The 23,052-nt window shown below is 42.8% G+C and overlaps 1 protein-coding gene across 1 annotated transcript; it reads right to left on the bottom strand.

The window, feature by feature from the left end:
- Positions 1-4,085: 4,085 nt before the first annotated feature.
- Positions 4,086-20,291, bottom strand: LOC101475625 (uncharacterized). The gene is made up of 12 exons (XM_076882681.1): positions 20,260-20,291; positions 13,715-13,845; positions 13,441-13,628; positions 13,101-13,241; positions 7,677-7,815; positions 7,394-7,574; positions 7,122-7,263; positions 6,435-6,578; positions 5,911-5,987; positions 5,197-5,251; positions 5,002-5,023; positions 4,086-4,653 (listed from the first exon to the last, which is right to left on the bottom strand). The coding sequence occupies exons 3-11, from the start codon at positions 13,611-13,613 to the stop codon at positions 5,020-5,022; spliced, it is 1,056 nt and encodes a 351-aa protein (XP_076738796.1). The 5' UTR covers positions 13,614-13,628; positions 13,715-13,845; positions 20,260-20,291; the 3' UTR covers positions 4,086-4,653; positions 5,002-5,019.
- Between the last annotated feature and the right edge of the window lie 2,761 nt (positions 20,292-23,052).

Below are 23,052 nucleotides of genomic sequence, written 5' to 3' on the forward strand. Positions count from 1 at the left end.
AAGTCTCATTGTGACAAGTAAAGTTTATCTGGCCTGGCTGGGCAGCTCTCTGGGTGCTCAGCACCCCCAAAGCTCTGATCCTAGAATCGCCCCTGTGCCATATTATAATGTTGCAAACAATCACAAACTACAGTCTCTCTAACTCCAATGTATACCAAGCAATCTACACTCAACAAAAATATAAACGCAACACCTTTGTTACTGCTCCCATTCCCCATGGGATGGACGTAGAGACCTAAAATTCATTCCAGATACACAATATAACCATCCCTCCCAAACAGTGGTCACAAATCAGTCCAAATGTGTGGTAGTGGGCACATCTGCTATATTGAGATAATCCATCCCACCTCACAGGTTTGCCACATCAGGATGCTGATCTGACATCATGAGTAGTGCACAGGTGTACCTCAGACTGCCCACAACAAAAGGCCACCCTGGAATGTGCAGTTTTGTCTCACAGCAAAATGCCACAGATGCCACAAGCAATGAGGGAGCGTGCAATTGGCATGCTGACAGCAGGAATGTCAACCAGATCTGTCGCCCGTGCATTGAATGTTCATTTCTCAACCATAAGCCGTTTCAGAGAATATGGCAGCACATCCAACCGGCCTCACAACCGCAGACCTTGTGTAACCACACCAGCCCAGGACCTCCACATCCAGCAGGTTCACCTCCAAGATCGTCTGAGACCAGCCACCCAGACAGCTGCTGGAACAATTGGTTTGCACAACCAAACAATTTCTGCACAAACTGTCAGAAACCGTCTCAGGGATGCTCAACTGCATGCCCATCGTCCTCATCGGGGTCTTGACCTGACTCCAGCTCGTCACCGTAACAGACTTGTGTGGGCAAATGCTCACATTCGATGGCGTCTGGCACGTTGGAGAGGTGTGCGCTTCACGGATGAATCATGGTTCACATTGTTCAGGGCAGATGGCAGCTGAGAATGTCCCAGTTCTTGCATGGCCAGCATACTCACCGGACATGTCACCCATTGAGCATGTTCGGGATGTGCTTGACCGGCGTATACGACAGCGTGTACCAGTTCCCACGAATATCCAACAACCTCGCACAGCCATTGAAGTGGAGTGGACCAACATTCCACAGGCCACAATTGACAATCTGATAGACTCCATGCGACGATGTGTTGCACTGCATGAGGCAAATGGTGGTCACACCAGATACTGACCGGTTCTGGGTCCCCAGACCCCGAATAGCGCAAAAAACTGCACATTCCAGGGTGGCCTTTTGTTGTGGGCAGTCTGAGGTACACCTGTGCACTACTCATGATGTCAGATCAGCATCCTGATGTGGCACACCTGTGAGGTGGGATGGATTATCTCAATATAGCAGATGTGCCCACTACCACACATTTGAACTGATTTGTGACCACTGTTTGGGAGGGATGGTTATATTGTGTATCTGGAATGAATTTTAGGTCTCTACATCCATCCCATGGGGAATGGGAGCAGTAACAAAGGTGTTGCGTTTATATTTTTGTTGAGTGTATTATTCTCAACACTACTTAATGACTTCCTAAATGCACGGCATCTTCTGGGTGAAGTCGCGTCTGATTGGGAATAGGGCCTTGTGTAGTTCCAGGATCTCTTTCGGAAATTGGTTGTTCATGTTGAAGTCCGTTCCTTTCAGATACCTGCTACGACACTTCACCTGCTCCTTCTACTTGAAATGGCCAAATTTGGCCACAATTGGATGTGGTCTCCCAGCCCCCGATCTCTTAGCTCCGATAAGAAGGACTCTTTCGTGACTGTTCCTTATGGTGTCCTCAGAAGCTTCAGGTGGGTTTTAATTAAGCTTTTCACTGTTGCTTCTGTGTCCTCTCCAGCAGATTCTGGGATACCAGAAAACACAAGATTGTCTATCGTACTACTGGCATGCAGTGTATTAACAGTCTTTAATTTTTTTTATTTTCTAAGTTCAACTGGGTCCCATTCTCGGTAAGAGACTTAACTGGCTCCCATAGCGTGGCTTTTTCAGCAGCATTTCCACCTGCTGCTGGTTGAACTCCATGGATTCTCTCACGGATTTAAATGGTGTAAAACCTCCACGGGGACAGCCTTGCATCAAAGCTGGCATTTGCACATCGATTAACTCCAGGACATTAGCAAAGTCAGACGATGTTGTGCCGGGGGAGTCTGCCTGGCGACATCTTTTCAATGATAGCATCCTAATTTTGGCCATGGAGGCTGTGTTCTGGGCTTTCTTCATCACTATATCCTCTTGTTTAGATTCTCTCCAAGATGTAATGTTAATATAACTGAAGCTTAAAAAACATTTGTTAAATTCTAAGCTACCATTTGCTTTCTTTCTGCCAAGAGTCCGGCATCTGACATCACCTACAGCAGCGGTCCCCAACCCCCGGGCCTCGGACCGGTACCGGTCCGTGAGTCGTTTGGTACCGGGCCGCGAGAGTTGAGGCTCAGGTGTGAAATGTATGGTTTTCAGGGTTTTTATCGGTTTTCAGCGTTATTTTGTTATCGTTTTGATCGTTAACTCGTTTTTCCTGTGTCATTTTACGTGTGTTATGAATAAATCTTCTTTTTTCGGTACTGGTACTAGTTTTATTTTGTTGTATTTATCCGCGACACCTTAAAGGCCGGTCCGTGAAAATATTGTCAGACATAAACCGATCCGTGGCGCAAAAAAGGTTGGGGACCGCTGACTTACAGCATTCTCTAGTGTCACTTACCTTTTCCGGCTGTCAATAGAAAATTGTACTGAGTAGTCAGTATAATCTTTTAACTAGAAAGCGAAAATTTCAGAAGAAATTTTAAGTGTGCCTATGCCGCTGCCAATGAGTGTAGTTTGCCATTCATACGGCTACAAAAAAAAAATCCAAATAAGGGCGTACTACTGCTGGCATACCACTAGAGTGAGCCAACACACCACAAATTAAGTGAGTGAGCCAACACACCACAAATTAAGTTTCACTTTCGTGTCAAGTTAAGTTTCACTTTCCTTCCCATTCATTTCAATGGGCAAAAACTTGCATTAAAATATTCATATTTAAAAAACTATAGAAGTAATAAACACCAAAAGTCATAGCACACCATTCCTGATCCAGCCGCACAAAACGATATAACATATATGAAGCTTGTGTCAAAACTGTGGATCCGAGGAATAGTAATAAGTGTGCCTCTTGGCATAGGCACACTTAATAATATAAGTTTGCATATGGTAGAATACTGCATGTTGACCTTTTGATGTCTTAGCCTGTTGTTCACTACAAGACTTTGTGTGCATTCCAGAGTGCTCTGGCATTCACACCCACATCCTGGGAGCATGGGAGAGGTCGTACCTTCTCTTATTGTTTTGTGGTAGGATAAACGTAGCTATGTCAGTTCTAGTCTAAGTGCCTTTTGTTTAGATTAACCTGTGGACTTCCAGACCAGCAGGTTTAGGGAAGTCTTTATGGGGTCACACTCTGACCCCCCCCCCCCCCCCCCCACACACACACACACACACACACACACACGCATATACACATCCACATTCCAGTGTAAGGAATAAACACACCTACGGATGTATAAATAAAGACCAGGGCAGTGGCAAAGCGCGAGTCCCTGAACTCTCACTCCCGTGCGAGCACTCTGTGGCTGCCCTTGCTGCAAGTAAGTAAGAGAAGGGAGCTAACAAGCTAACTTCTACGTGTGTCAGCCTGGATTGCTGCCATGTTTTACATGTATTAATTTTTGTTTAACATTTTTAACTATTTCACATGACTAATTCACTGTTAATTCACCAAGTTAGAGTATTTCCAGGGAATGTCATTTTTGGAAGACTTGTAGGAGTAGTGTTTGGTTGACTAGTAGGTGTTGGTTCAAGTGTAGCAGTTTGTGGACTAATAGGAGGCGTTGTTACAGATGATCTGATTAATAACTTGGTAAAATAAATCAAGCTAAACTATCAGAAATAAAATTTACATCAATTCAGTAAATCGCCTGAAACAAATGAGGACAAATTAGTAAAGACTCCAATCAGTGTTTGCAACAGTGACACTTCAAAGATCAGTCATACTTGCACAGCACTCTGAAAATAAATAAATACCATGAGTCCATTTTGGATGTTATGTTATACTTCATTAACAGCTTAAAAATATTATGATGGATTTTGTTTCCAGATAAATATCAGTGTGATAGTGTTATTAGGTCAGCTCTTCACACTATTATTAGTTTTACAACATTTCAAGATTTGTAATTGTTCCATTCCTCGAAAAGCAAGGTTACGAAACCAGTAATTATATTAACAATAATTCCCACTTTACTAGGACAATGATTTACTGGGTGACGAGTACTATGTTTATTTATGTTGAATACAGTAGTACTCCAAATATAAACAAAAAAGATTGTAAAATCAATAAAACCATAGTGAAATAAAAATAAAAAACAGTTCCAAAGCACCGATTAAAAGTACTGATAAATGAAAAGAATGACAGAATCAAATAAATTCAGATATATAACCTTGCACTTAACATTATATTTTTTACTGTACTTATTTAATTTGATTACATTGGTTGGAACAAAACTTAAAGAAACTTGAAAAAAGTTATTTGTGCAGAGTCAGATGACATTCATGTTGTAACAGTAGAGGGCGCTACCGTTGCATCAATCCAGAGTCAGGTACATCTTCAATCTAGAAGGAAATTTGAAACAGCGCGTTCGTAGAAATTTTTTTTTTTTACATTTGAGATAATCCTCAGATTGATATGTTAGATATTTAGTGATTGTATGATGTGACTCATTTCTGGACCATTTCATAGAATAAGTTGTGCTTTGTGTGGTGTTAGCATATTTTGTGAATTATTTGTATGCTCCTACAGAGGTTGCCATAACCATTTTGTGTGTGCTCATAGTTTTCTGTAGCTCAATCACTGGACATCAACACTGCTACTTTTAGCAATACCAGTTGTACTATTAGTACTTAGTGGTAAAGAGCAGTTATTGATGCTATGGTAGAAAATCTGATTATAGAAGAACTTACCTCTGATTTTATCCAGTTTCATCTGAGATAAGAGACAAAAACTCAACATCAGAATGATGATCAAAGGGGTTGATTTAGTTTCATTTTAAAAGTTAATAATAGCAATAATAATTTTATGGGCCTAACATGTTTAAAAAATACACAAAATGTCACATTTCGGCAAAAAAAGATCTAAATATGCAGACACATACTTACATGGAAGGGAAGGCAAGAATAAGAGTTGAAAGGAAAGATCCCACGACCAGGACAACTAAAACAAGTAGAAAATGATTAAAGAACTTCTGACCAACCAAATAGACTTTTCATTTAAAAACACATAAAGATTAACGGGCGACTGTGGCTCAGGGGGTTGGGAATCGCATCTGTAACCGGAAGGTCGCCCGTTTGATCCCTGGGCTCTCTGTCCTGGTCGTTGTGTCCCTGGGCAAGACACTTTACCCTACTTGCCTACTGGTGTTGGCCAGAGGGGCCGATGGCGCGATATGGCAGCCTCGCTTCTGTCAGTCTGCCCCAGTCTGTGGCTACAACTGTAGCTGCCTCCACCAGTGTGTGAGAGTGAATGAATAGTGGTGTTGTAAAGCGCTTTGGGTGCCTTGAAAAGCGCTATATAAATCCAATCCATTATTAGTCGACCTGATTGGCTGACAAATGCTGTCACAAATTTTAAGAGCTATATTTATGTCACCTCTGGATTTATGGCAATTAAATATAAAATAAGGTCTGAGCATCATTTCTGCCTCCAAGAAAGGAGATAAATATGAAGAGAAATTCATTGCGGTTAGTTGTTCATTTTTAGCTTTTCATTTCTAATTAATGAATTTTGCAACAATGTCAAAAATTATTTACAAATACACAGGTTTAGCAACTTTATTTATTTGTTAACATTTACTTCCTGTCATTGTTACTTACAAGCTGAAGCACTGGCTGGGACACCATTTCCAACAGTCACGCTGACACATCGAAGGTCTGAGTGATACTTGGTTTCACTACGGAAATAAATCAGAACAGTGATTCCATTATTTCCATGAGATTATATTATATTTTAAGATCGTCTTTTCTGTTAATGACACAAAGTATATGTACAAGTAATATGGGTGTGTTTGATTAACAGTTCTAGATGACAAACCAATAACTTTTTGGTTGGTCATTGGAAGCAGAGGAAGGGGTTTTGGCTCTTTGGGGGGATTTAATTTTCTTGCCATGACTCCTTCTGGGCCTGGGGTCTAAATAATTTTCTAATAAAGTCAGATTTAAACATTCACCAATATAGTTTATGGCTGCAAAATTGCAAATGGACTGATTCTTCTTTAGTGCTTTTCTGCTTTATGCAGCACGCCTCATTCACCCATTCAAACAAGCTCTTTTGTCTATGCTTAAGTGCTTTCTGCCAAACACTCATGCTCTAAGGGACGAATTTGTAAAAAGGTACTGACTTGGAAAGTGCCTGGACAACAAAGCAGAAGGGGAGGGTGTCATTGTCTTGTGATTTAGACGGCGTCCATCTCAGGGTGAAATTTCCTGGTCCAGTTTTATTCTGAATTGCATCATATGGTCCGCTGAACAGTAGCTCAGAGATCCTTCAACGAAGAGAGAAACAAAAAATGAATCAACTTAATTCTCATAGCTTCTTCAACAACATACAAAGCAAAGTGTTTGTCTGTGAATGAGCATCACTTTGAATGGAGACTTCACCTGACTCACTTCTGTTTGGTTTTAAGGGTTTGAGTTAATAAGCCAAATTTTACTTAAACATAATTTCACGAGTTTTTATTTACTCATGTTGCATCAAAGCAAAATAGCCTTAAAACAGATTTGACTTCTCTTTGGGTTAAATATGTGTTGAACCTACTCTTTATATCTCATACAGCCTTGTATACATCTGACTGTGTTACGCTCTTACGTGTCTTGTTAAACCTGTTTTGTGTGCCAGTGCAGGACTGATGCACAGATTAAACAGAACGCAACGGATAAAATCTTGATTTGATCAATGAACAGAAACATGACAGGAATCGACTGATGTGTGAATGTATTTCTTGTCTAACCTGAAAACAGTTCTGTGGGACATAGTTAACCTTACTTTACAATGTCAAGAATGTCAAATGTGTTTTTCTTTGACTTACGTGGAGTTTTGTGCCTCTGCACTGATGTTGATTTCCAGAGTCTTATTAACAGGCGTGTAGAGCCGAGCTCTGTTGTTTGGGGTTGGAGGCAAGAATTTGGGCAAAAAGTCTCCCTCTGTGCAGGATAAGACAGGAGGATCCACTGAAAGATGACAGAAAACCAATGAGTTTCTTTCGGGGTGGAATTCATAGTTCGAAGTTAGAACAGTATTTCTAAGTTTAGATCAGATCTTTACAGGTTCAACTCCATCTATTAAAATATGGACTTGTACCTATCAGAACAAACTGGATCGGTATTTTGCTGAGAGCATCGTTAGGTGTTTGTGTTGTTTTTGTGCCATTGACTCCAGTCATGGTGATGTTCTTCATGGGAAAGTCCTCCATCAGCAGCTGTACTCCATAGTTGCCCACATTACTGACAGCAGTGGGGGCGAACGACAGAGTACAAGTGGACTGCATGAGGAATAAAAAAGGAAAAGAGATCAAATGAGCAAATGTTTATTATTACAACTATCCTTCTGTCTCATTAAACATTAGATTAACAGTCATGCTCACTGATGAGAGGCTGAGGACAGATGGTGGCTCACAGCCGTTACACTCCGAGAGTGAGGAGTTTCCATATCTGCATTTAACCTGATCCCCATCAGGGTCAAACATCAACAGGCTGAAATCTCTCCGACAGTTTGAAGGAACTCTGAGAAAGAATTACAAATACAATCTTCATTTTCCAGGATTCACTTTAGTGTGAAGTTAATGTGCAGCTCCATGCATTCACTCTTAAAATCTGCAAAATACAGCCACAGCCTGATCACTGGTAATTTTAAACATAGCAATATTCAGTTCACTGTCTCAAAATAAAACTTTAAATTGTATAGTTTATACATTAAGTGAGATTTAATTTAAAGCATCACTAAACTACTTAAATATTACAGCAAACATGGAGGAACTGTCACGGACCCGGCTCTGGAGGACTGGGGGTCCGTGAGCAGTTTTGACAGTTGTTGTTATTATTATTATTATTATCATTATTATTTTGTGATGTGTGTGTCTTTCTGCACAATGCTGTGTTAGTCTGTGTTCCACTCGTTATATGTATAGGCAGGGTGTGGGTGTGTACATGTGTGGCTGGAGGATGGAGAACAGCCACATGCAGGCCTGATGGGTGTGGCCCGGCAGGAGGACTGGCCACACCTGAAGTTCCTGCCACACACCTGTTGGTGATCAGGGCTCGTCGGGGGAGCTACTTAGGAGAGTGTTGGAGCTCCAGGTGGAAGAGTGGACCAGAACAGCAGCACGCACAGGGTGTGCGAGCACACAACAGCGGGGACCACGAGCACAGACGTCGGAGGGGAGCACACACACACACGGGATTCAAGGGAGCAACGGGGAGTTATTGTGTTTACAGCCTTCACTGTAAATAAAGTGCGCTGTTTGCATCGCAGAACCATGCGTTTTGGGTCCTCGTTCCCCCATATTCCCACGGTCTGCCAGCCAGACCGTGACAGAATGATCCCGCCAACAACCATGGACCCAGCAAACTCAGGAGTTGCCACGGAGGAGGGATCGCTCACGCAGCTATGGGATTACTGCCGGAGCGTAATACAGGCTGTAGACCCACCCAAGAGACATATACAGGTAGTGTTCTTTGACAATTATCTCTCATTGACTACCTTCACTGCGAACTTTTTGGACATTAAGAAACTTAAGCAATTGGTCACTAGTTTAAGGGAGAGCTCAAGTTTTGAATTATTTGGCTTGGGTGGTCTGAGCAAGGAAAGTTCGGCTGCTCTCCTAGAGGCTTGGTTTTTCACGAATTGGCAGAGGGCTTTCCCGTCGATGCTTGCGGCACAATTGTTTGACATCCCTTCTCCATTACAGAAGGGAGGTCGCCTTCGCCATCATCACCCCATTACGCCTCAACCCACTCCTGCGGTTTCAGCCCGGTCAGCTGGCGACGGTCTGACAGCACTCATTACCGCAGTGAGTATACCAGACTCAATTGTTTCAATAAATCCTGTCATCGAAAATCAAAACACAGATGAACAGCAGAGGACGATTTCCATGCACACGACCCCACCTTCACGGAGGAGAAGGCGTCCTCGCAAGCAGCGTTCAGCCACGTCTACACTCACTCCTGTGCTTGTTGAAGACTCAGGACTAGCTGCTCTGGACGCCACAGTGAGTAAAATGGACTCTGCCGGTGTTGTAAATTCCCTCCCTGTGAACATGGAAATAGAGACTATAGCCGCTACGGCAATTAACAATGGAGAAACTGTAGAAGGTCTTTGGACCACTGACAGACGAATGTGGTCTGAGTGCTAATTCTGGGGAAGAATTTTGCATAGACAGCCCTGAAGTCGTTAGCTCAGAGTCGGTGGGGTCAGAAACTGTTTGCTTTACCTCCAAAAACTCTGAAAATGTTCACTTTGAGACTGTGAGCCTGGAGCTAGGGAGCTCAGAGCATGCAGACCCAGATGACGTTTTGGCCCAGTCTGGCCACATGGAGACGGAGGTTCTCCCCAGGGCTTCCCCAGAGGCCGAACTGGAGGCCTCAGCTGCCTCTGGACCCCTGGTATTTGTTGAGCCAGCTGTAACATTTTCATCCTCTCCACCCTTCATGATAGCCATATCACCCTCAACTCAGTCTGCTGCCTAGCTAGTCACTCAGCTGTCATCTGTTCCACCTTCCACACCCACTACTCTACCATCATCTCCACCACCTGCAGCCGTTGTACCACCATCTTCGCCTCCGGATCAACCATCTGTTGTTGCGCCGTGGCAGGAGGGGCTCAGCGAGCCGGAGCGGGTGCTCGGCGAGCGGGAGAGCAGCTTGGAGAGCCAGAGGGACCAGCAGCACGTCCGCGACCAGCAGCACGGCCAGCACATCGTAGATTGTGTGTTGTGCTACATTGTCGTCCACCACAGCTGCCACGCCGCCGCCACCGGACCCGTGGAAGCCCGCTGCAGCTGCCACGCCGCCGCCACCGGACCCATGGCCACCCGCCGGACCCATTTTGCCACGGCTGCCGGACCCATAGCCGCAATGCCGCCACCACCGGGACCGTTTCGCCGCAGCTGCCAGACCCATAGCCGCCCGCCGGAGCTGCATTGCCGCCACCACTGGACGTGTGGCAGGCCGCCAGAGCTCCAGCGCTGTAACCATTGGACGCTTGGTAGGCCCCCAGAGATGCAGCACCGCCGCCACTGGATTAGTGGCAGGCCCCCGAACCGCTTCGTTGCTGCTGCCGGACCCATGGCCGTCCGCCGGAGATCCAGTGTTCCCGTTGATGGACTAGAGGTAGGTCTCCTGAACTGTTTTCGGCCTCTGCCTACCCACAGCAGGTCTCGCCTGTTTTGCCACCCACCGGGTCGGCCGCCAGAACTATGTTTGCTGCCATTAGGGCGGGAGAGCTCGGCGAGCGGGAGGAGCGCACATCACCAACTGCGGGGCTCAGCGAGCAGGACGTGCCTGCGCCGCAGCTTGGAGAGCCAGAGGGACCAGCAGCACGTCCGCGGTGGCCCTGCAGGAGGACTGGCCACACCTGAAGTTCCTGCCACACACCTGTTGGTGATCAGGGCTCGTCGGGGGAGCTACTTAGGAGAGTGTTGGAGCTCCCACCGGCGGGGGATCATTGAGTTGTCTACCCAAGTTAGTGTGTGTCAGCGTATGACGGTGTAGTTCATGTATGCCCGCCAGGGTTGGTGTTGATGGCTGTTTTTGTGGTTTCCCCCCCAGGTGGAAGAGTGGACCAGAACAGCAGCATGCACAGGGAGGGGAGCACACACACACGGGATTCAAGGGAGCAATGGGGAGTTATTGTGTTTACAGCCTTCACTGTAAATAAAGTGTGCCGTTTGCATCGCAGAACCATGTGTTTTGGGTCCTCATTCCCCCACGGCACGTCCTGCTCGCTGAGCCCTGCAGTTGGTGATGCGCGCTCCTCCCGCTCGCCGAGCTCCCCCACCCTAATGGCAGCAAACATAGTTCTGGCGGCCGACCCGGTGGGTGGCAAAACAGGCGAGACCTGCTGTGGGTAGGCAGAGGCCGAAAACAGAGGAACAGCGCTCTGACTTCGTAGTGTTAAGTGTACTAAAGCTGTAGCTTACAGGCACTAAAGCACCACCTTCAGTGTTTACAGACTCTAGAGAAATGTGATCAGCTGATGCACCAATAGTCTTAGAGCTACTTTCTTCGGAGCTAACCATGCTTATACTGTCAGAGGAGGGGTTAATAGCCGATGTAAACATAGTTCTGTGCACCGGAGAGGCAGATGAAACAAAGTCTTTTACCTCCGGATCGCTGGAAGCAGCAAACCTAGTGAAAACAGTGGTGGGTGTAGTGCCCCCTGACTCAAGAAAATTTGAATCAGTAAATACGTCAGAATGGACTTTCCCCATGATGGCTCAGAAGTAACGAACTGGGGTCGAGCTATCACAGGAACATTTACAGTCTTGGATTTTACTGCTTTAACATCTAAGGAGGCAGGTTTTAAAGCCCCAGTGGTGAGCGTAACTGCAAACAATCATCATCAGCAGACACACAGGTAAAGGGCACAGAAACAGGTGTCTCTAACTCAGGAAATGATGACTTCAAGTTTTCAGACCTAGGAAACACTAGCGAAGGATAATCTTTCTCAAATATGAGTCCAAACGTAGGAGAAACTGTCTCTGAGTTGACCCTCTGGGCAGTACAACAGTTCATAAGACGTTCGGGTTCGGATTCAACATTTACAGATCGTGAGCCTTTAGAGCATAGGTGTCAAACTCTGGCCCGCGGGCCAAATTTGGCCCGCAGCCTAATTACATTTGGCCCGCGAAGCCATACCAAATTACTATTAGAGCTGGCCTACTGGTATTATACAGCATATATATATTGTTTATTATTAAGCTTTGCTTGTTCCATATTCAGTTTTTCACCAAAACGTGTTTGAGTCCATAAGAAAAGATTCATTCTTATATCTGGAGGAATAAATATATTTCAATAAATATTAATGTTAGCCTGCGACTTTGTTTCAGCAGATCATTCATCCCAACAGCAGTTAGACTCTATAACTCCTCAATCACGATGTCATAAGTCACTGGACACTGTGAACATCCACAGTCACCACTTCATGCATAATGGACCTTCCATGACCTTCCAAGCTATATAGTTTGTCTTCCATATTTCCAACCATATCCATAATCACATACTGTGTATATAGTTATTATCTTACTTTTTTTCATTGATTGTACTTAATTGTATTTTTGTATTTCCTTCATATATCTGTACCTGAGTTGAGGTGACGCAAAAATTTCCCCGTTGTGGGATCAATAAAGTCTTATCTTAAACACAACACAGTACACAGAGATGAGCACAGAGGGAGAGGCAGAGAACAGGGATGAATACACGAGGGATGAGGAGAACACAGAACACAAAGGACGGGAACACGGTACCAGAACAAACACCACAATAAAAGCATGGACACAGGGGGAATCCAAATACCAAACCAAAAATCCAATGAACATAAGGAACAAAATACAAAACCACAGAAAAACTAAGAACACTGGGTCAAAATTACCCAGGACCATGACATCTTCATACTCATGCTCATTTTCTGTTTTTCTCTCATTTGGAGCCTGGGGGTACTGTAAGAGAAGCTCTTTAAGGAAAGAGTTATAGGATTACAATTAAAACCTTTAAATGCAAACGTTTTAGTGTGGAAACTATTTTTGGTAAATTATTTTTGTTCATTTAATTAGTTTATTGCCACTCTATTACGGAGGCAGTGGTTGCAATAGCTGTTAAAGTTGACCATGCAGCAAGTTAAATATTAATAATGTTTTGTCTATATTTTTAGACTTTGCCCTTATACTGTAAGCAGTTTTGTCTTCTACGTGGAAACAATATCAGATTTGAAGTTTGCAGTAATGCCACAGTCCCTCTTGTCCTGATACTGCTGTTGCTTTTTTAGCAGAGACACAAACAGTGAGTTGGCTCACCTCACAAATGGGATCACGGTAGACTGGGGTGAGGAGCTTTCTTTGTTGATGTCAGAGCGGTTCCTCAGGTCGAATGTTACTGCAGTTGTCCATGATCCAATGTTGTTTTTGATGCCACTCACCCAATTAACACCACGGACCCTTCAATAGAAAATAGTGGGAGAGTCAGTTTTCAGCGTGTTACACTGTATATAGCAAAACACTACATGGACTAATATATGTGTGTGTGTGTGTGTGTGTGTGTGTGTGTGTGTGTGTGTGTGTGTGTGTGTGTGAGAGAGAGAGAATGATAACAATATGAATAATAAGTTTGTTTTATATATTTTCGAGGTACACTCACCCAAATGAACCAACCACATTAATGGGAGATGGCTGAACAGACCTAAGTTCATTCTGACACCACTCTCCGCTGCCTTCTTGGTCGACCGTGCGTACCAAAGTGCTCACATACCCACAGTTGCTATTTTGGCAATCAAATGAGAAATCGGGAATGCAGTTGAGATTGTTCCCCATTAGGCGAATGGTCAGCTGTGGAGTCACAGTGAATAAGAATTTAGTAAAGAAAACCTACATTTCAAAATATAAACACATTTTAGAAAAAAGCCTGTACATACCGAAGAAGAATTATTTACAAATGTCTCTTTTGTATAGAAGTTGATTGCACCAACAAAGCCATTTAAACTGTTATGGAAGAAATCAACATTCTGCGAGTTGCAGACCGTCAGATGCAGCAGCAGCAGCAGCACTGCGGAGAGCGACATGGTCAATCTGTTAGTCTGTCTTCACAAAGACACTTGTACGTCAAATACAGCCTCTCTCTGACTCTCCTCCTTTTATCTACTTGCCGTTTCCCGCATCCTATACAATGTGTAGTAAACTGTTCTGGTATGAGGAAATGTTTCATGCTCATGAGTTTGAGATGGTACCTGATAACTGATAATGAACAGTGAAAGCAAATATCTCAACCAACTGTCAGTAAATGAGATTAGTTTCAAAACATAGAAATGTTTTAATTGCTGCTTGAGTCAAATACAATAAAACATTTTAGTTTTTGAATTAATTGTATTTTTTAAACTATTTGTATTTAGAATGATCTTTCATTTTTATTTTATCACTTTTCCAACAATTTTCTTTTTTATGCCAGGAAAAAGGGCAAAACACACAACAGCTTTAACCAAGGCACAGAGGGACTTAAAGAGCCACAGAGGTACTTTATGATGTGGTACTCATCATAAAATATATGGCTCTTGAAGTACCACCCTTAAGACTGACATTAAAGTACAGTAGTATAGGCCTAATTAACACCATATACAGTTTACACAAGAAAATTTAAATTTCTTATATAATAACAACTGTACTGCACTAAAACATTCACATCATGTGGGAAAGCCAATCTTTAAATGATGAACTGATGAACCCTGCTTCCGGGTTCAAACTAGTCTCTGTTTATCAGGCTTGTTGTGTTTTTAACATTTTTTTAATGCTGTTTATCGTGTTCTATTTAATCTGGAAAAGCCCGTAAAAGCACTTTTTAAAAATTTACCATGTAACTACAGCCCAACATATGCAGCAGTATACTAATGACTAATCTCATATGGATGGATTATCTCAGTTGTTCTCTGAACTGAAGTTTGGTCCGTTTACAGCACATGTGTCAAAGTCAAGGCCTGCGGGCCACATCCAGCCCGACGTACATTTATATCCGGCCTGGGAGATCATTTTATATAGATGTACTATTATTGTTATGCATGGCCTGGCGATAGACGCTAATAATATACAAACTACAGATCCCATAATGCAGTGCTGCAGCCTCCTTGCTAAACGCTAGGCTAAACTACAGATCCCATAATGCAGCACTGCAGCCTCCTTGCTGAACGCTAGGCTAACTGGGAACATTCCCGCATCAATCAAGTCAAACTTCTGTTATTGCGAAGCTAGCCGCGCACAATGGTGGAGAGAAAAGTTGATTCTGAAAGCAGAGCCTTTCAGCACCAGTGGGTGACTGAATATATGTTTACAGACATTGCTGGTAAACCCATGTGTCTTATTAGTGGAGCTAATGTGGCTGTAATAAAGGAATTTAATTTAAGACGGCACTACGAGACAAAACGTCAGGATAAGCTGAAAAACCTAAATGCAGAAACTACAGAAAGTAGAAGAGCTAAAGAAGAATCTGACATTTCAACAGACTTTTGTCACCAGAGCAAAATCACAAAGTGAAGCTGTTGTGAAAGTTTTATTGTAGCAGAGGAGCCAGCCAAATCAGCTGGTATTGTGCCATAAAGTGATTGTCTGCCAAAAAGTGATTTCCGGTGTTTGCCAAAAACTGATTGCTGGTATTTAAACTGCTATAAGTAACTTGTTGGGCTATAATATGTCAAACATATGTCAAATGCATCCCTCATGGATGACATAAAGTCATCTTGAGCCACAAACAACATTCGTGTAACAAGGTAGAAGCCGCAATCAGTTTTTGGCAGTGACTTTTATATAACCTTTATTTATGCGGTTACAAAAATCTCATTAACATTAAAAATGTCTTTTGTAAGAGTAAGTTGGCCAAGAGGACAGCGGAAATGGCAGCAAATATTACAATAGTTCTGTAAAAATCTTTTAAGTATTGATAAAGAGCCGGATTGGTTATAATTTAAGTACAGTAACAGAGTTATAAAGATACTTGAAAAACAGATAATTTTTTAATTCTATATATAACCCCTTTGTAAACTGTGTTCACCGAAGTCTATTTACCAACATACGTAAAGATATTACACATAAATAATGTGTCCATACAAAACGCAGATTTTGTGAGCCTGAGCAGAAATACGATTGCTGATCGGGTTTGTGAGATGGCCACTGATTTAAGAACACAGTTGTGTGAAAGAAGCAAAAACTTCATTGCATACTCTCTTTCTGTGGATGAAAGTATAGACATGATGGACATTGCACAGCTGGCCATCTTCATCGGTGGAGAGGAAATATTGAACATTAAATCGATGCACGGGACAACGTCAGGAAAAGAGATTTTTTAAAACGTATGTCAAAGTGTAACCGACATGAAACTGCCCTGGGACAAACTTGTTGGACTTACAACAGATGGAGCGCCGGTGTTGTGCGGTGAAAAAAGCGGACTAGTAGGCAGGATGCGAGTAAAGATGCAGGAGGAAAACTGTACCGGTGACTTGACAGCATATCACTGCATCACACACCAGGAAAGGCTGTGTGGTAAAGTCCTAAAAATGGAGCATGTAATGATCACCGTAACGCAAACCGTAAATTTTATCTGAGCTTAAAGTTTAAATCACCGTCAATTTCAGTCTTTTATGTGGGAAATAGATTCAGAGTTTGCCGACATTCCTCATCATACAGAGGTCCGCTGGCTGAGTTGGGATAAAAGTTCTCAATAGAGTTTTTGAGCTCAGCAAGGAAACCTGTCAGTTCATGGACATGACATGTATGATGCGGTGAAGGCATTTCAAGTGAAGCTGTCACAAATGCACCAGTGCAACCTGCCTCACTTTCCCTGTTGCCAAGTAATGTTGAACCAAGTCAGCGCACTTTGCTGAACTACACCTGTGCAGGATTCAGATGGAGCTGCAGTGTAATGATGCACTCAGGGAAAGTACGACACTGTACACTGTACACAGTTTATTAGTTTATTAGTTCCTTTCCTGAAGCAACGCCCCAGCTCCGTCTACATGCGGCTTGAACCTTGTGAATGCTGTCATTTATTTTTTCTGGGGTTTTTGGCAGCATGTTCATATTTCTAACTTGCATAATTTTGACAGGATATATCTTTATGAAGAGCAAAATATTTAAAGTTAAAGTGTATTTTTTTTAAGTTTATTTAATCTGGAATAATATTCCGACATACAATCATGTGGTGGCCTCTCTGGATCCACTGTCCACTCGGGTCTGGGTGATGGTACCACTCTCAGGCTGTACTTGCAAGGAATGGATGATGGCGGATTCCTCTTCACTCACCTCTGCATCTGACAGTTACCGGCACCAGTGCAGCTGGCCTCAACAACTTCCCGCTACTAGCTTCGAACGATTACTATTCACTCGCAAAAGAAGCAGATTGCATTCTCTTGGCTACTAGGAGATTTGGCATCCAGGCCATAGTTGAGACAGCATCTCCCGCGCTCCCACCGATTTTCCCAGGGGCCTCCGACTCATCGATGGTGGCTGGCATCTTGGCACAGCAGAAAAGGGCTGTGGTTTTACCATCAGCATTTTAGTGCCCCAGCACGGTGCTGTCTGCCGCCTTGCAGATTTAAGGCCCAGGGAAACGAGCCTGCCAGCACTCTGTAGCAGCCGCAACCGCTGGTGATAAGGAAAGGCTGCTCTAAACAAAAGACTCACTCAGGGAGACATTTTCTGGTCAATTCATGCTCCCAGAAGAGCCTCAAGATCTCTTGTGTCGTCTTTGCATACCTCCACAATGGTAGATTGTTTATCTTAAAAAAAAACTGGAGATTACCTGTGTACCATCAGAGAGAGCCCAAGCACCACTAGTGGTACAGGTACCACAGTTTGAGAAACACTGAGATAGATTAATTTGTTCAATACAGTTTGTTAACAAGAATGTCTTCTTTGACTTCCCAGGCTCACCTTTAAAGTTTCTATTATATATTATCATTAAACTGACCTGCGCTATTCACATAGGGAAAGTCATGTAAGAAGAGAGTAAGCACAAAATAATAAATAGAGTTCTGGCCAGAAGTTCACATCCACTAATCATGGGAATGAATATAATGATAATTTGGAACTTTTAATGATTAATTTGACTTTTAAAAAAATGCAAGAACTTACTGTAACTTACTTTCTTCACTACCAGACACACTGGACCCACTACAGTTTGCTTACCGTCCAAATCGTTCCACAGACGATGCCATCTCTCATCTCCTCCACACATCACTCACTCACTTGGACATTAGAAGGGGGAATTATGTTAAAATGCTCTTCATAGACTACAGCTCTGCATTTAACACCATAATTCCCTCCACACTCACCACCAAGCTGGAGCATCTGGGACTCAGCTCATCTATGTGTCAGTGGATCTCCAACTTCCTAACTGGCAGACCACAGGCAGTAAGGATGGGCGGACATGTCTCAGCCTCCACCACTCTCAGCACTGGAGCCCCCCAGGGGTGTGCTCTGAGCCCCCTGCTGTACTCTCTGTACACATATGACTGCGTGGCCACTACCAGCTCCACCACCATCATCAAGTTTGCTGACGACACCGTCATGGTGGGCCTGATCTCTGATATCAACAAGACGGCCTACCTGAAGGAGATTAGGAATCTGGAGAACTGGTGCCAGAGGAACAACCTCCTTCTAAATGTCAGTAAGACAAAGGAGCTGATAGTGGACTTCAGCACTAAGCAGGAGAGGAACTACCAGACCCCTGTCATCAACGAGTGCCCAGTGGAGAGAGTGGACAGCTTCAAATACCTTGGAGTTCACATCACGCAGGACCTGTCATGGTCCTGTCACATCAACACCGTGGTGAAAAAGGCCCGACAGCGTCTCTACCACCTCAGACGCTTGAGAGACTTCCAACTGCCCTCCAAGGTGCTCAGGAACTTTTACTCGTGCACCATAGAGAGCATCCTGACGGGAAACATCTTAACCTGGTTCGGGAACAGCACCATGCAGGACAGACGAGCTCTACAGAGGGTTGTGCGGTCAGCTGAGCGCACCATCCGCTCCGAGCTCCCTGACCTGCACTCAATCTACAACAGGTGGTGCTGGACCAAGGCCAGGAAGATCGTGAAGGACCTCAGCCACCCCAACAACAGACTGTTCTCTCTGTTGAGGTCAGGAAAGCGATTCCGCTCCCTGAAGACCAACACAGAGAGACTGAGGAGGAGCTTCTTCCCGCAGGCGATACGGTCTCTCAATCACACCACCACACAGTACTGACCCACACATATAGTTCTTAGACACACACTGGACATTCTGGACTTTGTTTTCACTTCATCACTTAAATCACCTTAAGCATATTTGCACTGCACAAGACATAATGTGGATTGCACAACACTGGTCACTATATTCTTCATTTCCAGTTAATACTTGTACAGCTGCTGTTATTGTGTATATATTTATTTATTTATATTTCTCATACATTCTTATATAGTTCTATATTGTGTATTTTGTTGTACAGTTATTTTATTTTCAACTTTAATTTATATATTTTATCTTATTCTTTCCCAGTTAAATTTACCCTTCATTCTAATTTGTGTTGTACAGTTATTTCATTTTTAACCTTAATTTTTTATATTTTATTCCTTCCTAGTTAAATTTACACTTTAATTTTTCATATTTATTTCCTATCTTATTCATAGCCCTTTTTTTCCCCTTCTTTCCCTCTTTAGGTCACGAGCAGTTGTCTAAGCATTTCACTGCATATCGTACTGTGTATGACTGTGTACGTGACAAATAAAAAAATTTGAATTTGAATTTGTGGAAGTTTTAATTTATTGAGGATTTTCCAGTTTCAAAAGCATATGTTTGTGGTGCTCTTAGAAAGAGAATTGTAGAATTACAAGCCATTTGAAAATGGACCTTACATGAGCTTCTGAGACCTGTATCTCATCAACATAATCTATACTTGCCAAAATATCAAAATGTTATGGAGAAAACTTTTTTTTTGTCTAGAGTTAACATTGGTGTTAACAAAAAATTACCAAAAACGCACAATGTATCAAATGCAACACAAAATTGATATATATATTTTTATGATATATTAAATATATCGTAAAAGTACATCTTAAACAACATAATGTAGCAAAACAAATGTGTGGATTTTGTTATAAGGGTTATTAAACATCTCAGTTCCAAAAAATCAGAATTTTCTGGCCTTTTTTGATGGGTTTGGTCTTACAAGCTAAATGCTTTTTTGGAGGAAAGGTTTATAGTTGAACGATACAAAGCTGGAGCTATTTGACAACAATGACAAGAGATTTTTGAAAAATTAAATCTGAGGTTTCAAATTGAAGAACCGGGTGTCAAGCTGCAATAAAACGGTTGTTAGGTGTGGCTGTGTGCAGGCAGGAATTGGACCCAAAGTGCAGACTCCGGAGACAGAACTTAACCAAAAACAGCTTTAATGCTGAACGCAACATAACATAACTAGAAACACTCAAAATAAACTTACACTGGTGGACAGGCAAAACACACAGCAAAATAAACGGTAGATCGCGACACAGACACCAAGAAACACAGGGCTTAAATACACAGAGGGAGCAATCAGGGAATGGGTAACAGGAGGGAAACACAGCTGGGGCAAATCAGAACTGACGAGACCAAAGAAGCGTAACTGAACACACTGAGATAAGACACAGACCTTCAAAGTAAAACAGGAAACGCATAACAGACTGAACAAAGACACAGGCTCATAAGCAGGCACTGCAAAGGGAACAGAGACGTGGGAACAGGGCAGACACAAACACTGACTGAACACGGGATATGGAACTTAAGATACACATAGACGCGAACTAGACAAGGGGATGCAGGTGATAGGGGAGACAGCAACTAAAGAAGACAGAGACCTAAGCCATAAAACAGAACTCAAAGAAACCAAAAACTAGGAAGTATACATAATATTATAAACTCAAAAACCCTGGGTCGACGACCCAGGCATCCTAACAACGGTAGCATCATGGTCTATGGCTGTTTTATTGCCAGTGGTAATGATAAATTAAAAAAATGGATGGAATTATGACAGAGGAGGACTACCTCCAGATTCTTCAACTTTTTTTTTTGATCAAGGTCTTTTTATTGAATAAAGAATTGCTTCCAACAACAATTATGGCAATATTAACAAAAACAATCGTGCCCCCCCCACCCACCCATCCAGAACAGCGTAACTAGAACCCAGCCAGAGAGGACAGAAGAGATAAAATAAAATAAGATAAAATTACAGATACAAAGTAAATACTAAAATAAATGAATGAACAACAGCAAGGGAGAAAAAAAAAATTAAAAAAAATTTTTAAAAAAAAGGGGAAAAACCCCACTCGTACGCACATTAAACAATAGCATCCGGGCTTAATCTTTCAAAATAAGTAAGAAAAGGTCGCCATGTGTCATAGAACCTCCGAACTGAACCCTTCACAGTGTAGCGGATCTTTTCCAGCTGAGTATAGTACATGACATCCTTAACCCATTGCCCATATACAGGTGGAAGTGGCTCTTTCCATTTCAATAATATCATCCTACGGGCCAAAAGAGTGCAGAAGGCCAGGAGATCAGAGCGTGATTTGGAAAGACCGGCATCACAAGGCGTCACCCCAAAAATTGCTATAAACGGGCAGGGTGCAATTGGAATACCAAATATGTTGGACATGGTTTCAAATATGCTTTTCCAAAAGCTACCCAGTTTTGGACATGCCCAGAACATGTGAAACAGGGAAGCAGGCTCTTGTTTGCACCGGTCACATGTGGGGTCAAACCCATCCCTGATTTTGCTCAGTCTAGTTTTAGACCAATGGAGACGGTGAACAACTTTGAACTGAATCACCACATGTTTAAGGCAAATAGATGACGAAAAAATTCTATTGATTATCTTATGCCAAGTCTCATCTGTAATCTGTTGGCCCAGCTCACTTCCCCATCGTCCCCTAAGTGATTGCAGTGTGGACAGCCCAAAATTACTCAACAGCTCATAAACGTCACTTATAACCCGCTTAGCATTTGGTTTAAAATCAAAAATATCATCCAAAAGGGATGGAGGTGGACAGGATGGAAAGCAGTCAGTATTAGAAGCAACAAAATTCCTGAGTTGTAGATACCTGAAAAAGTGTGACCGAGGAATCTTGAACTTGTTCACCAGCTGTTCAAATGAGGAAAAGATATTGTCCGTGAAAAGAGCAGTCATTGATGTTATTCCAAGTTCTGTCCATGTGTTAAATGCCTTGTCCGTTAAGGATGGGGAGAACATGCAATGCCTATGCGGTGGCGCATTAAGAGAGAGTCCAGTCTGTTTAAAGTGTCGTCTGAGCTGATACCATAATTTCAGGGAGTGGACAACAAGAGGATTCGCGGTGAAGCTGGAGATCGGTCCTGCCAGAGGTAATCTGGCACACAGCAAAGACATCAGGGAGGATTGACTCACCGATAGCCGCTCCAGTGTTACCCATGATGACGATGAATCATCATGGTCTTTTATCCAGTACAATAATGCTCTTATATTAGCTGCCCAGTAATAAAACAAAAAATTTGGGAGTGCTAAGCCTCCTGCGCTCCGCGGCCTTTGTAATACACTCCGTTTCAGCCTAGCTGGTTTTTTGTTCCAAATGAAGGAGGAGATTTGACTATTTAGATTATTAAAAAATGACTTGGTTAAGAAAATTGGAAGACACTGAAAAAGATACAGAAATTTAGGAAATATGGTCATCTTAATGATATTTAATCTACCACCCAGCGAAAGAGGCAAGGACTCCCACTTTCCAAAATCCTCCTTTAGCTTAGACAGTAAAGGAAGATAGTTAGTTTTATACAAGTTTCTATGGTTCTGCGTAATCCAAATGCCCAAGTACTTGAATTTGTTACAGCTAAGCTTGAAAGGTGCTAAGACAGACGAGAGTTCCCCGGTTATTGTACCTAAAGGCATAGCCTCGCTTTTCCCGAAATTCACCTTATATCCGGAAATCGTCCCGAATTCCTTAAGTACATCTAGAAGTTTAGGGATGCTATTTGAAGGGTTGGAAATAAACAAGAGCATGTCGTCAGCATAAAGAGAGACTTTATGCTCGATATCCCCACGACGTATTCCCTCAACCTCAATGCAGTGTCTTATAGCAATAGCTAGCGGTTCAATTGCGATGGCGAAAAGGAGAGGTGACAAAGGGCACCCCTGTCGTGTGCCACGCTGAAGCTGAAAAAAGGGGGACAGACTATTGTTGGTCCGAATGGCTGCTACTGGGTCACAGTACAATACTTTCATCCA

The sequence above is a fragment of the Maylandia zebra genome, linkage group LG3 (genome assembly GCF_041146795.1).
Source record: "Maylandia zebra isolate NMK-2024a linkage group LG3, Mzebra_GT3a, whole genome shotgun sequence".
NCBI lineage: Eukaryota > Metazoa > Chordata > Actinopteri > Cichliformes > Cichlidae > Maylandia > Maylandia zebra.